Source organism: Cimex lectularius, unplaced genomic scaffold (genome assembly GCF_000648675.2).
Source record: "Cimex lectularius strain Harlan isolate CLEC.00 unplaced genomic scaffold, Clec_2.1 scaffold340, whole genome shotgun sequence".
Lineage (NCBI taxonomy): Eukaryota > Metazoa > Arthropoda > Insecta > Hemiptera > Cimicidae > Cimex > Cimex lectularius.
The window spans coordinates 256092-268490 of record NW_019392867.1 but is presented as its reverse complement, the minus strand read 5'-3'; the positions used below and the strand labels follow the sequence as shown (position 1 = coordinate 268490).

Below are 12399 nucleotides of genomic sequence, written 5' to 3'. Positions count from 1 at the left end.
TCAATATAAAAAGCAGATTAGAATTAGCCTGCAATAAGCTTGAAAAGCCTTGAGGGGGGTTATTTTTAAAGATGGATTTATGTTTCTGTTCTGTTAATGTAAGAATATGAGAGGATAAATGCATTAAAATAAAATCAAGAAATGAAAATTTTTTGTTGGATTTTTGCAAAAGAAAGACAATTCTTATCATGTGGCCAAAGACAAATTATTAAATGTAGTTCCTGTACAATGCAAAAATAAGATAAACCTTTTGATCATACTGAAGATGGCAAAATGCTGAAATTTGTGTGACAGACAAAATCAGTAAAAGCAGGAAGATGTGGATTATCAGAAGTGATAATTCTTTAAAAAAAATTAGTTTTTAATAATAAGTCATTGGAGGGTGATGGTGGCCTTTGCATTAGACACACCGTTCAACACTGTAAGGTAAAGATCCCGGCTTCGAATCCAACAGCCCTGCATTCGAAACCGACAGGAGTTACAAATGGGCTTTTATTTTAAAAACCAGCACCCTCAGGGTTGATATGACTTTGCTGTTAAGAACCCTCATAAAAAAATCCATCAAAATCAGGTACCACCTTCACAAAACCTCGTACATATTTCAATTAATTAAGGTTTTTAGTTGAGATAAAAAAACCTTAATTAATTGAAAGATATTAATTGGACCACGAAACTAGTGAATTTAACCTCGTACATATGTTGAAGTTGTTCTGAATATAGCCCATTCCAAGAAGAATTAAGGCAAGCTTTTCATAGAGTCCTACAAAATGTTCCTTTTGCAGGCTTGTATACCCAATTTTCAATCACCTACACCCAATCTAAAATACATTACGCCCGCAAACAAACGTGCAGTTTTAGCAGATAGGAAAATTTCTTATACAATAATTTGCAATATTATCAGAATTTTATACCTCAATGACATTTTCATTAAACCTTTCCTAACCATTAAAAGAATACAAATACTGAGCATAAAATATGGTCATAATATTTACAAATTTTTGAACACAGTAAAGGATTAAAATCATACCAATAATAAATAATAACATTGAAAGACATATTAGGAAACAAATTAAATAAACATTTTGTTTACAGAATACTGTTTCTAGTTCATACATGTTAGTAAGATCTAAATAGCAATATAAGAAAGCCTTGGGATCAAATGCAAGAAAGAAAAAATCAACACCACAGGAAAAAGGCAGGCAAAAGAATTAGTTATCTTAGTCTAATATCAGATTAAATATATATTAAACTTATATCAGACCTGCTGCAACAATGATGTAAAAAGCTTAACATTATTGCTGGTCTGTTAGAATCCGTATGCGGAAGAGCAGAACAGTCACAATTAGCCACCACAGCTCAAACTACAGGTAACTCCTTAATTCAATCCATAAGATGTTGTAGGAGTACATTCCTTTCTCTCTCCCATCAAGTGGGAAGATTTTTATTTTTATTTTATTTGTATCCTGTACACACATCTATACATCTTACAAATTAAGTTTTCTGATTTTCTACAAACACATCACTGACACTAAGGTCAGCATTGCTCCCGGAACATGTTTTGAGAAACCGGCCTAGGCTGGCATTCTCGCTGCTGAGGGATTATGGGGCGAGTAGGTCTCTGAGCCAATGTTGTTTATTATGACATTGGAGATAGTAAAATGGGTTTGAACAGAAGGGTTAAGGAGAGAAGAAAGGTTAGAGTGGAATTTCAGGAAGCAGAAGCAGATCAAATCTTGAACGAAGGGAATGTTGAAATCATTGTGGTGAAGTTAGAGATGTAGTAGGGAGCTTGGATAAGCTTGGCTCTGAGGATGGCTTCACACTACTCCAAATCTGCTCCGTTTGACCAAAAAGGTCGAATTATTGTTTTGTAAATTGTTGTTTGTTACAGTCATATCTGATTTTTGTCTAGTCTTCTTAAGTGTCCGAGTCTTCTGTTCTTATTGCTTCAGTCTAGTGTGTGGATTCCACATCAGTCTGCTGTCTAGGTACAGTCCTAAGACATTGAAATGGATTGGCAGATCAGCTGTATAAATTGTGTACAGGATGGGACCAAGGATGCTCCCTTGTGGGTTGCCGGCTTGGCCGGCTTTATCTCTGAAAACTCATTGCCGCACCTGACTCTGAAGCAGCGATTGGTTAGATAGGATTTCAGGAATAGGTCATAACTAGGTAGGAACTGTTTTATTTTGTAGGAAATTCCTGGATGTCAGAATGTCAAACACTTGTGATACTAAAAATACCCCCAAGCAGTACTCCCTAATGCGGATGATATGGCATCTACATCTTTAAAACAAGGATGTATTGTGAAGTAGCAAAGACAGAAGCCGAATTGGTAAATGGAAATGGTTTTATAAAATACTAGAAAAGGAAGCATTTTAAGAAGTCTTTTGAGGATTTTAGACATCACTGGGAGAAGGCTGATGAGTCTGTAAAAGGATATGTGACAGAAAGTTTGTGGGGTTAAGATATAAGATTGAAAATGGAGTATTTTAGTTTAAAAAAAGTACGGTGAGAGGTTTCAGAGTATTGTGGGGGATTTCTTGCTTGAGGATTTGTGAATTTAAAGTCTGAAGATAGGGTTATGTCTTATGTGTACTGGTTTCTTCTTCAGATGACAGTGCCCTGTTTTTCGATTAAGATTAGCAAGATTAGATGTTCAATCAAACTTAGTTTTTCTTATGTAACAAGGATAAGTGGCGATAATGGTCCCATTTGTATGATATGCAATGGGGAGGAAGAGAAAAAACGGCCAAATATCATCTTCTATGCAAAGCAACCACTCAATGGAGACACAACCTGGGATACAAAGAAACCCAGGGTAAGAAATTGAAGCAACGACAGTCTATGACCTAGTACTTCCTGAGAAAGATTGAGGCAATTACATTGAACTAGGAAAGGAAAATAAAACAGAACACAGCAGTGCCTGGGGAACAAAAAACCCACTCCCTAGTATCCATATTCATCACCATTATTACAACATATATGGTGCAACCCCAACGATTAGGACCATACTGTGGAAAGTGGAAAGACCACACTTCTCAATCACATTAACAAAGGATTTGCACCAATGTAGCTGGGTTTTTTTTTTCGACCTAGTCGGCATGTTTCTATCCTCTACTTTGCCCACATTTTTTTAGATAGTAGTTATGCAACTGGAAGAAACAGCCACCCATATCGTTTATGAATGAGACGCACCGGACAACCTGGGATAAAAAGAAAATCCAGGGAAAAAGCAACGGCTTATACCTCTTAAGGGAAGGATCACAAGTCAACTGAAATAATGAAATGGAAAAATATAATAAGCCAGAAGGTTGCAGTGCTCCATTTCCTAGATTTCCGTCTGATAATCTTCATGTCAAACACTAGTGTTACATGTAAAACATATTCTGTTGTACTTTGTGCTGCTGTATTATCTCCAAAGTGTGCTACTGCCAGGTCTTTTCTGACAGGTGTCACGAGCAAAAGTTCAGGAATGAGTACGCTTATCACATTAAGTTTGATTTTGGGAATTATTATGTCCAAAATCCGATTTTATTTCACTAATCTCTGTTGATCACCAACATGTAGCCCTAGATTGAAACTGTCATAAGGAGACAAACTTGGCACTACGAATACGCGTTGTTCTATAAGCCATAACTTTTTTTATAGTCAACAAATATTTGATCGTTTACCCAATTGAGTTGTGAACCGAAATGTTCTTCTGGCAGCATTACATTAAGCCAGGAGCTTTAAGTTGATAAACTCCATGCCCTGGCACCTAAATGAGATTTATGCAAGGCATGCTGTGCCCATTGTTCAATACAAAAGTGTATTTTTTATATTTTATTAAATAAACTCTCTGATTTTGGGTGTAGGGTTTTTTCTGTCGAATGAGGATTGAGGGCGAAACATGATAGGCTACATGGTTCATGCATAAAATTTTAATTACTGAAATGATAAAATAATAAACGCGTTTTAATGAAATATTGGAGGAATTTTACTTCAAATATGAACGACTAAACGTGTATCGTTGACATTGGACAGAATGTCATTTTAAGATGGGATGGAGAAAGATGTGCCGATATTTTCGTTTGTTAATGTTTTGTGTTTGACGAATTTCTATTAATTAACTTTTTTCGTTTTAAATCCACAAGTCGTAGCCAGTGTCAAATCTCTCGTGTACATGTTGCATGCCAAAACCGGTTGACAATTGGAGATTAACAATTTCTAAAACTAGAAAAAACAAACTTGTTTTTACACTGACAGATACTTGTAAGTTAGGGAAAAATGACTATGTGCCAGTATCAGCCGTAACTGAGGTTAGCTGCCTTTCGGATTATTTATTTATTTGTAAAGCTAATTTAATTGAAAAGAACATAAAATTAATAATAAAAAAATTCTCTTACTTTAGCGAGCCCAGCTTTGTGAGCGCCCTGTTCTTCGATAAAGTCGACGTACTTCGAGAAATTTTTGAATTCTTCGTAAGTCGGCCTGAAGACCTGTATTTTAGGCACTCCCGGCTTAGAATCCATTTTAAAAACGACAATTCACAAATCGGCCAATAAACAAAAAAAAGTGAAACTTGATTTGGAAATTGATTAATGTTTACAAGCGGATGTAAACAAAACCTGAGCGACGGCACTTGACGGGTGCACTCGGGGACTTGGCCGTGCTCTTACTCGTGATTTCACAAGAAACGGGCTTAGTTTCGTCTTTCGAGAGATCGTTTCAGAGAGAGAAAAAAGGAAACCCGTCTCCCAAAACAGCCGATGTAAAACGTTTGCGAAAGGGCGAGTTTAACTTGCAATATGACACAATTTTCCACCCCCGATTCGGAACAGAGTGAAAACACGCGAGTTTGACGGGCCGACGACGACTCACGTTATATCCGTGTTGAGCATATTAACGGATATGCTTGACGGCATAATACGGGCTTTTCGGACTTAGCGAACTTCACTCGGACTGACACTCGGATTGAGCGATACAGGGTACTGAAGACGGTCAAACATAGCCTTACGACTCGCGTTCCAAACCGATTGCCATTACCAGGAGCAAACGGATCACGTCCTCAGTTTTCTGCGCCCTCTTCCTCGTCACAGATTTTTTCCCTTTATTAACTTTACTCCAAGATTTTAATTGTTTAATTTCCCTTTCTTATGAATCGGAAGAAGAACCTTTTTTTAAATTAAATTTACTATCACTTATTTCGAAAATATATATTCCTACGTTACAGTGAGAGGTTCTATTCCCAACTTCTAACTTTCGATATTGTACTGGTTGAAAACTAAATTTGTGACAACACAAAATAAATTGTTCTTTTTTTCTTATAGGTAAGCTATTTATTTATAAATATACAAATTAAAAATAATATAATGTATTCCAAAAGCACGTACAGCCTTTGAACCGAAAAACAACAATATTATGATATTTTTATTATTATTTATTTATCTTAGGTGATTCTGTTTTTTTAAATGTAGTTAGGCCTTTTTTTTTAATATTCTATAATTTTAAAACGATACAAATAATATTGTAAACATGTACTCCTTACCACTGCAATCCGTTTTTATTTCTGTATATTGCTGTAACAGAACTAAGAAATGTTATCTTCCTGACCATGAAATTTTTTAGCTTCTACATTTGTTCATTGGCACCAAATGTAGAAAATTTTTGTCAACTGGTACGAAAAAATTAATTTATAAACATCATCAAATTTTTAGCCAATACATTCCTTTCAGTTTCCTTGTCAACGGAAAGTCAATAGGGAATTCAATATAACACCATCAGCCCTCTCATACTACGCATTCATGCTAATGAATATCTTCACGCCCAATGTACACAAAAGATAAAACGAGATGTCACAGCGGATCCAAAGTTACCCAAAATCTCATATTGGCTGGCATTCTTACAAGCTTTCTATATGGAGCTAAGAATGACTTCATTCAAGTTGGATGCATCAAGCCGCTTTTCTATACATGCTGGACACTTAGGTGGGCTTTGGCCAGAAGTAAGTGTCCGTGTGTCAACCTATTCTTAATCGTGTGTGGATAATACCTTTTCTACAAATTCAAATCCTCTTAGGGCCACCCAAAAGGTAACAAAACGAGATGTCACTACTGTCCTGTTGGAACAGAGGATCCAAAGGTTTTGGCCCAGAAGTAAGTGTCAACCTTGCATGGCCTATTCTTAATCGTGTGAGGATAATACCTCTGTTAACTCTAAGTTTCTACATTTGTTCTTGCTTTGTTGGCACCAAATTCAGGACAATTTTTGTCAACTGTTTTGAAAAAATAATTTATAAACATTTTAAAATTTTCAAACAATAAATTATCCCCTTTCTTTCTCTTCGTCAATTGAAAGTCGATAGGTTATTCAATATTCTACCATCAGCTGTCTGATACACAGCACATTCATGCTAATAATATACTTACACTCTATGCACCCAAAAGGACAAAATATGATATTTATCGGTGTGCAGTCCTGTTTCTTTGAAAATCAGAATAGAGGATCCAAAGATTCGCTGCCTAGATTCTCATATTCCTTGGCTCCGTATAGAGAGGGGGTAGGAATGCCAACCTTCAATTTAAGTGGGATGCATTGGGCAACTTTTCTATACATGCCGAACACTTAGGTGGGCTTTGACCCAGAAGTGAATAGTGATCTACTCCAGCCCCGTCAAGCTTTTAGCTAGGGTGAGTCAGGTTGCCCTGCCTGACGGGTGAGTGCCCACCATTTTCTAGTTAACTGCAGGGGTAGGTTTGGAAAAGCACAACTATTAGGGTAGAACATTCAAGTCTCTTTATTCAAAAAGACTGAACAATCCCCCGACTAATACAATTTAACAAACAATTCTCTATTCTTATACACAAGTCTCTTAATTCTAAATAATTAAACAATACTACTTATAAATTAAACCTACACTTCTATATACAAATAGATACCCCAAGCCAACAAATTTTTTATTTCTATCAGCTTAATTCATGAAGAATGCATTATTCAAGATTAGGCTGCAGCCTCGAAATTGCCCCCAACTGTTCTCTAACTCTCCTGCCAACTGATTGACAAATCTAGTATTCACAGAACTGGAATGCCAGCATCTGTCTCGACTGTTGGGTGGATCAGATTCCGCAAACTATGCTGAGCCGCACTAGTTCACCTTCCTCCCTCTTGCTGTCCTTTATGACTCCAGCTGACTCTTCTCTATGCCAGCTGTCATGACCACACCTGTCCTTCTCTCAGACTCTGACCAAGTCTTACTCGAGCCTGCCCTCTTGACTGGCCCCTAGGGATAGTATTTAAGCCAATTAGTCGGGGAGGAGGTGGGGAACCCGTCAAGCTTACAAAATACTGCTATGCTACCTGGTGACCCGAGTCCCCTGGTCTTCCTCAGGTCATTGAGCTTTTCCAGACGAATCCGGGCATTAGCTAGTCCTAGGGATTGTGCAATAAGGCCACTTGTCAGCATAACAGTATACATTTCTGGAGCGATTGCCCAGGATCGACCCATATTTCTCAGTCACAAACACCCAGCTGTTATCATTTTGCCAGCTTTATTTAGCTATGTCTGGGGTTTTCGTGAAAGGCAAGGTCGGTCGGCTCCCTAGATTCAAGGACACTTCCGATAACCCAATTTTACACAATACGCTCTCCCAACAATTAGCTGAAATATTCAAACTTCCAGTCTTAATATTTACATTAAATGTAATTAATAGAAAAAATCTGTTTAAGATTCCTTTCTGGAATCTTCACATTACCTCCTCTTTCCCAGAAGTGTGCATACCCTGTATACTTCCTCCCTTTACAATATGGTTCTTGCATACGAACTTAGAACTACAAAACTGTCCTTTAATTGGCGTTAGTGCCCAGCGTCTTGAACGGTCTTCGGCAAATATGGTGTCTCCTCACTTGCAGGCGTGGTGGTCATCGTGATCTAGACACGGGATCTCCTCTTCCACAGCCCTATTCCGATGACTGTCCCGACGATTAGAACCTCAGGGAACACATGCTGCTTATCCACAACTGTCTCCTTCGGTTGCGGGTGCCATGCAATAGGTTAATCCTCTGCTGCAGTTCCTGGTAGGTCAGCTCTTCATCGACATTGAGAGTAGCCGGTCAGATGACGCAGCTGCACAATCTTCTGGGAGCTCCAAGATTCCATCCCCCTGAATTTCCCTCTTCTCGGATTTCCTGTTCAGGCACTTGAGCAGTACCTTGTCTGGCGTACCAGGCTGTAGTACATGTTGCTCTCTCCTCATTCCATAGCCGCAGTGGGGAGTCATCTGTGTGGACCACCCTCTGGCACTGCTGCTATATTACCTTGGTGTCCCCAATGAAGGCAGCACTCACACATTTAGGGGTCCTACGGGATACTAGAGGCATTGTGGCGCAGATGGTTGGGTGGCAACCTCGACACCTCCAAGGCAGCTCTCACACAGTTAGGGGTCCTACGGGACACTAGAGGCATTGTGGCGCAGACGGTTGGGTGGCAACCTCGACACCTCCTTTTCAGTTTCTTCATGTGATAACTAAATCATCAACAAATTCTCTTCTCCATTTTAGGTGATTGTTTCTTGGATTTGGTTTGCTAAAGAAATCATGAACTGCCTCAACCTTGTATGTATAACTTTTAAGGTTGGCATTAATAATAAAACAACAAGTGTTGAATAAACATATTTATTTTTGTTAAGGATGACCATGAATGGTTCATTAGCCAGAATTGCCCGGGTGTCGGTCAGGAGTATATATAGTTTACATATTATGTAGATGTAGAAGAAAAGATAAAACAATTAATTTCTTTTCCCTACATTTTGCCTGGTTTTGAGTCTTTACTCTTCTATAGAGGCAAAAACGTCAGTCAAAGAAGTGAATAGTCTTTGAAAAATTGTTATATTTGTTTGCTATTGTTTCCTCTTTTTTTTGTAAATGATGGTTTCACCCACAGATTTGTTTTTTACAACAAATAGTGTGAGTAGAAAAAAGTGAAATCAAAAAGTGAATCTACATACCTCACCATCATTTCTATTGCTTCCTTTTGTTCAAGCTATCTACCATCTATGCAATCTTCCTCAGGAAAACGTAGGATAGAATTGAATTGCAAATTTAAATTTAAGGTGTACCTTTACTGTACAACTTAATACTTTACTTTCTTCGCGACAACCTTCCCTTAGTCTGGAAGAGTGTAATTCTTTCTTTGCATTCTTCCAGATTCAAGTTGTTGCTGAGGAGGGGACGTGGGAGCCCCAGTCCCAAAATATTACTTTTTTTAAAATAAAATTGGTTGTTAATTAATAATAAAGAAACCCGATCCACAATTATATAATCAATTTTTAAGAAAAACCCAGCGGTTCCTACTTTTTAAAAAATAATTTATGGGGCCATGATGTGCAAATTTGTGCTATACATGATTGTTCGTGGCTAAGTTAATATTAAAGTTTCTTGTAATGTAGTACATAAATGATGACTTTTGACTGTAAAATGGAAAATTAACCAAATAGTACTCATTTTGTTATCTATTCTAAAAACGAGCGCAAAATATTTTGTAAACATTCTCACTCACCACAACGATGAAATGCGATAGGTAAAAATTCCTTTTTTATTTCACTCACACAACTTTATTGAATTAATGTCCTACGGGCTGTGGGCCAGAGTAGGAGATATGCAACTTTACTGCTTACTTAGATTCCCAGAAACTAGACTCAACACCTAGTTGCAAAAAGTAGATAGCTGATAATTTTATGTAACAAATGAATATTTCCTTGTGTTAACTCTGCTATCATCAGACTGGGCTGCTGGGCTTTTTTTATTACTAGTAATTTAGATGATGTTATTAGTCATCAAATAATTTATGAGATTCTTTAATCATAGATAAAATGTGAGTGTATATTAATATTTATACCACGTTCCTTCAACAAACAGTTGAAATAATGTTACCTACAAAAGCATTTTCTTTTTAACAAAATTTAGTAGTTAAAAAGCATGTTTTAAGACCACAAGTCAGTTTTGATCATTAGAATCCTGAAGATAATAATCTACATAGTATTTTATTAAGTTTAATAATTAAGTTAATTTGTTTTTAACGGTTTTGTGCAAAAGCCTAATGGTGTTGGTCAGAGAGCATGTTATATATTCTAAAATTTTCTTTTTTTTCTCCCAATTGGATTTACAGAGGTGTAAGTAAAATCCGGCAAAATGGGTGAGCGAAAAGGAACAAACAAATACTATCCACCTGATTACAACCCAGCCAAAGGTGGGCTGAACAAATTTCTTGGGACTCATGCTCTCAGGGAGCGGGCGAGGAAGCTCCACATGGGCATCTTAATAATACGTTTTGAAATGCCCTTCAATATATGGTGCGAAGGCTGTAAAAATCACATCGGAATGGGCGTTAGGTAATTATTACTCAATTTAATCCAAACCCTTACTATCGCGATTTAATTCGGACTTTGTATTCAGGTACAATGCAGAGAAGAAGAAAATCGGAATGTACTATACAACTCCAGTTTACCAGTTCAGGATGAAGTGCCATTTATGTGATAACCATTTTGAAATAAAAACTGATCCTGCTGTAAGTTTGGCTAAATATATTAATACTCCAATTTATTATATATGCATAATTTATTGAACTTTTTTTTTTTTTAAGAACCTGGAATATATTGTTGTCAGTGGAGCAAGGAGACAGGAAAACCGCTGGGACCCGACCGAAAACGGCCAGGTTGTCCCTGAAGACAAAGAGACTTCCAAAAGACTTTTTGATGATGCCATGTTTAAACTAGAACATGGGACAGACGACAAAGAACATAGTGCAAAAATAAATCCAGTCCTCAATAAATTAATTAGTCAAAACGATTCAAAATGGAAAAATGACTTCCAGGCCAACATGATGCTGAGAGCACAATTTCGTGTGAGTATTAGACATTTTCATAAAAGCAACTCCCAAACTGGCTGAAGTTTTAACATTGGCTGTGTCCTATCCTTGGCCAATTTGGCTGTCCAAGGTAGAACCCAATTGCTCTCTGGAACTTAAAAATATGGTAAATGATGTTTTCATTTTAATAACGTTCATATAAGTGCTATAAATCATAACATATAACAGTTGTGCCCCATTTAGCGCTAAGTAAATGAAGTAGGCAACCCACAAAACATTAGATCAATTTGGGTATGAAGCTGAATAAAAGTTGTTTCAACTTTCAATAATAAGTTTTACTTTATTTTACAAAATCATACAAAATGGGTAAATAATCAATTAAAATAACCAAACATATACACAGAAAAGCAACCCTAACCATCCCTAAAACTTTTTCCGATGTGTTTCAGCCTAATATAGACCATCTTCAGTGACTTTTTTAAAATAAAGTAGTTTGGTGGTTTTTTTATATATAAAAAAAAATCAAAAGTTAATGCCAAATGTGGAAAAGACACTTTACTTCCCACCCAATAACTTCTATTCTTATCATCATCCCATCAATCAATAAAAAATCTCAAGTAAAAAAAAAAAAATTGAAATGACCACAGCCTGTGACATGTTTGCTCTTTCTGAGATGGTCCTAGGGATTTTTAATGGAATCGTGGAGGAAGAGTATAAATGTATAATCTGCGTCCACCACACCCAGAAGGACAGTTGGCATGATTCACATGTTGCACCTTATGCAGTCAATGTCCACTCACCAGACCACTATGTTTAAATTCAAGTCATTATTTTCAAATCAACTTAATTTAAATCTTTAATTTATACTGTTTTAAAGGATATAATGAGTTTTATTAGTGATAGCTTAATTATTCTATAAGTAACTTATTTCTTGGCAATATTTATGCTGTCCAGTTAAATCCTTAATAATATGTTCATCAGACTTTGGGAATTGCTCTAATGCAGATGAATTTACTCTACATTTATTAATTATATTTACAATATGTATGGAAAATTTTAGAAAAAGAAAAAAGAGCTGAAAGCAAAAGAGAAAGTGGATAATATACTTTTAAAAAAGTCAAGTCTGAGTATAGCACTTCTCCCTGAGAATGAGGATGACATCAAGCTTGCCTCCCTCTTAAAGCTACAACCTTCGACAAGTATGTATAAAGTTTTATTGAGATGTACGTTTACACAAGTTTTACACTTTCTTTCTCATAAACACAGGTGCCAACGAGAAATTGAATCTAAAAATGAAAAAAATCCAAAAGAGCCTTATAATTCCTAAAAGTCTCGAGAAGCCAAAGCCTGACTTGGGCATCAGATTAAAAATCCCTCCGCCTCCATCTTCTCTGGTGGCCAATGATTATGATTCATCAGAAGAAGATGTCTAAAATTGTATTATAAATATTAACTTTAATATTTTGGTTGTTATTCCAAGAGGCTTTGTTTTTATTTTTTGTTATTTATTATAAACCTTTATATCATAAATAAACAAATGTTAAAGAAATTATTGA

The 12399-nt window shown here is 36.5% G+C and overlaps 2 protein-coding genes across 11 annotated transcripts in view; one reads left to right on the top strand and one right to left on the bottom strand.

Annotated features, from left to right (window-relative positions):
* LOC106674420 (lysine-specific demethylase 4B-like) overlaps positions 1–12399 on the bottom strand; it is a 36719-nt gene that overhangs the window by 20879 nt on the left and 3441 nt on the right. For 4 of the 7 annotated variants that reach the window (XM_014407144.2, XM_014407127.2, XM_014407135.2 and 1 more), the window contains exon 1: positions 4389–5005. The exons of 1 other annotated variant lie outside the window; for it this stretch is intronic. In XM_014407144.2, the coding sequence (XP_014262630.1) occupies positions 4389–4514 (126 nt within the window). In that variant the 5' untranslated portion in view covers positions 4515–5005. Of the gene's footprint in view, positions 1–911; positions 971–4388; positions 5006–9535; positions 9610–12399 lie in introns of those variants that run through there. 2 more of the 7 variants (XM_024228871.1, XM_024228872.1) reach the window with 2 other exon arrangements.
* LOC106660767 (coiled-coil domain-containing protein 130 homolog) lies at positions 1135–12349 on the top strand. Of its 4 annotated transcripts, none has more exons than XM_014383699.2 (6): positions 1135–1195; positions 10145–10367; positions 10432–10543; positions 10619–10879; positions 11904–12042; positions 12110–12349. In XM_014383699.2, the coding sequence occupies exons 2-6, from the start codon at positions 10168–10170 to the stop codon at positions 12274–12276; spliced, it is 879 nt and encodes a 292-aa protein (XP_014239185.1). In that variant the 5' UTR covers positions 1135–1195; positions 10145–10167; the 3' UTR covers positions 12277–12349. The 4 variants fall into 4 exon arrangements, with proteins under 4 accessions (XP_014239185.1, XP_014239167.1, XP_014239158.1 ...); XM_014383681.2 differs by having other exon boundaries at positions 1195–1367; XM_014383672.2 differs by lacking the exon at positions 1135–1195 and adding an exon at positions 5037–5312.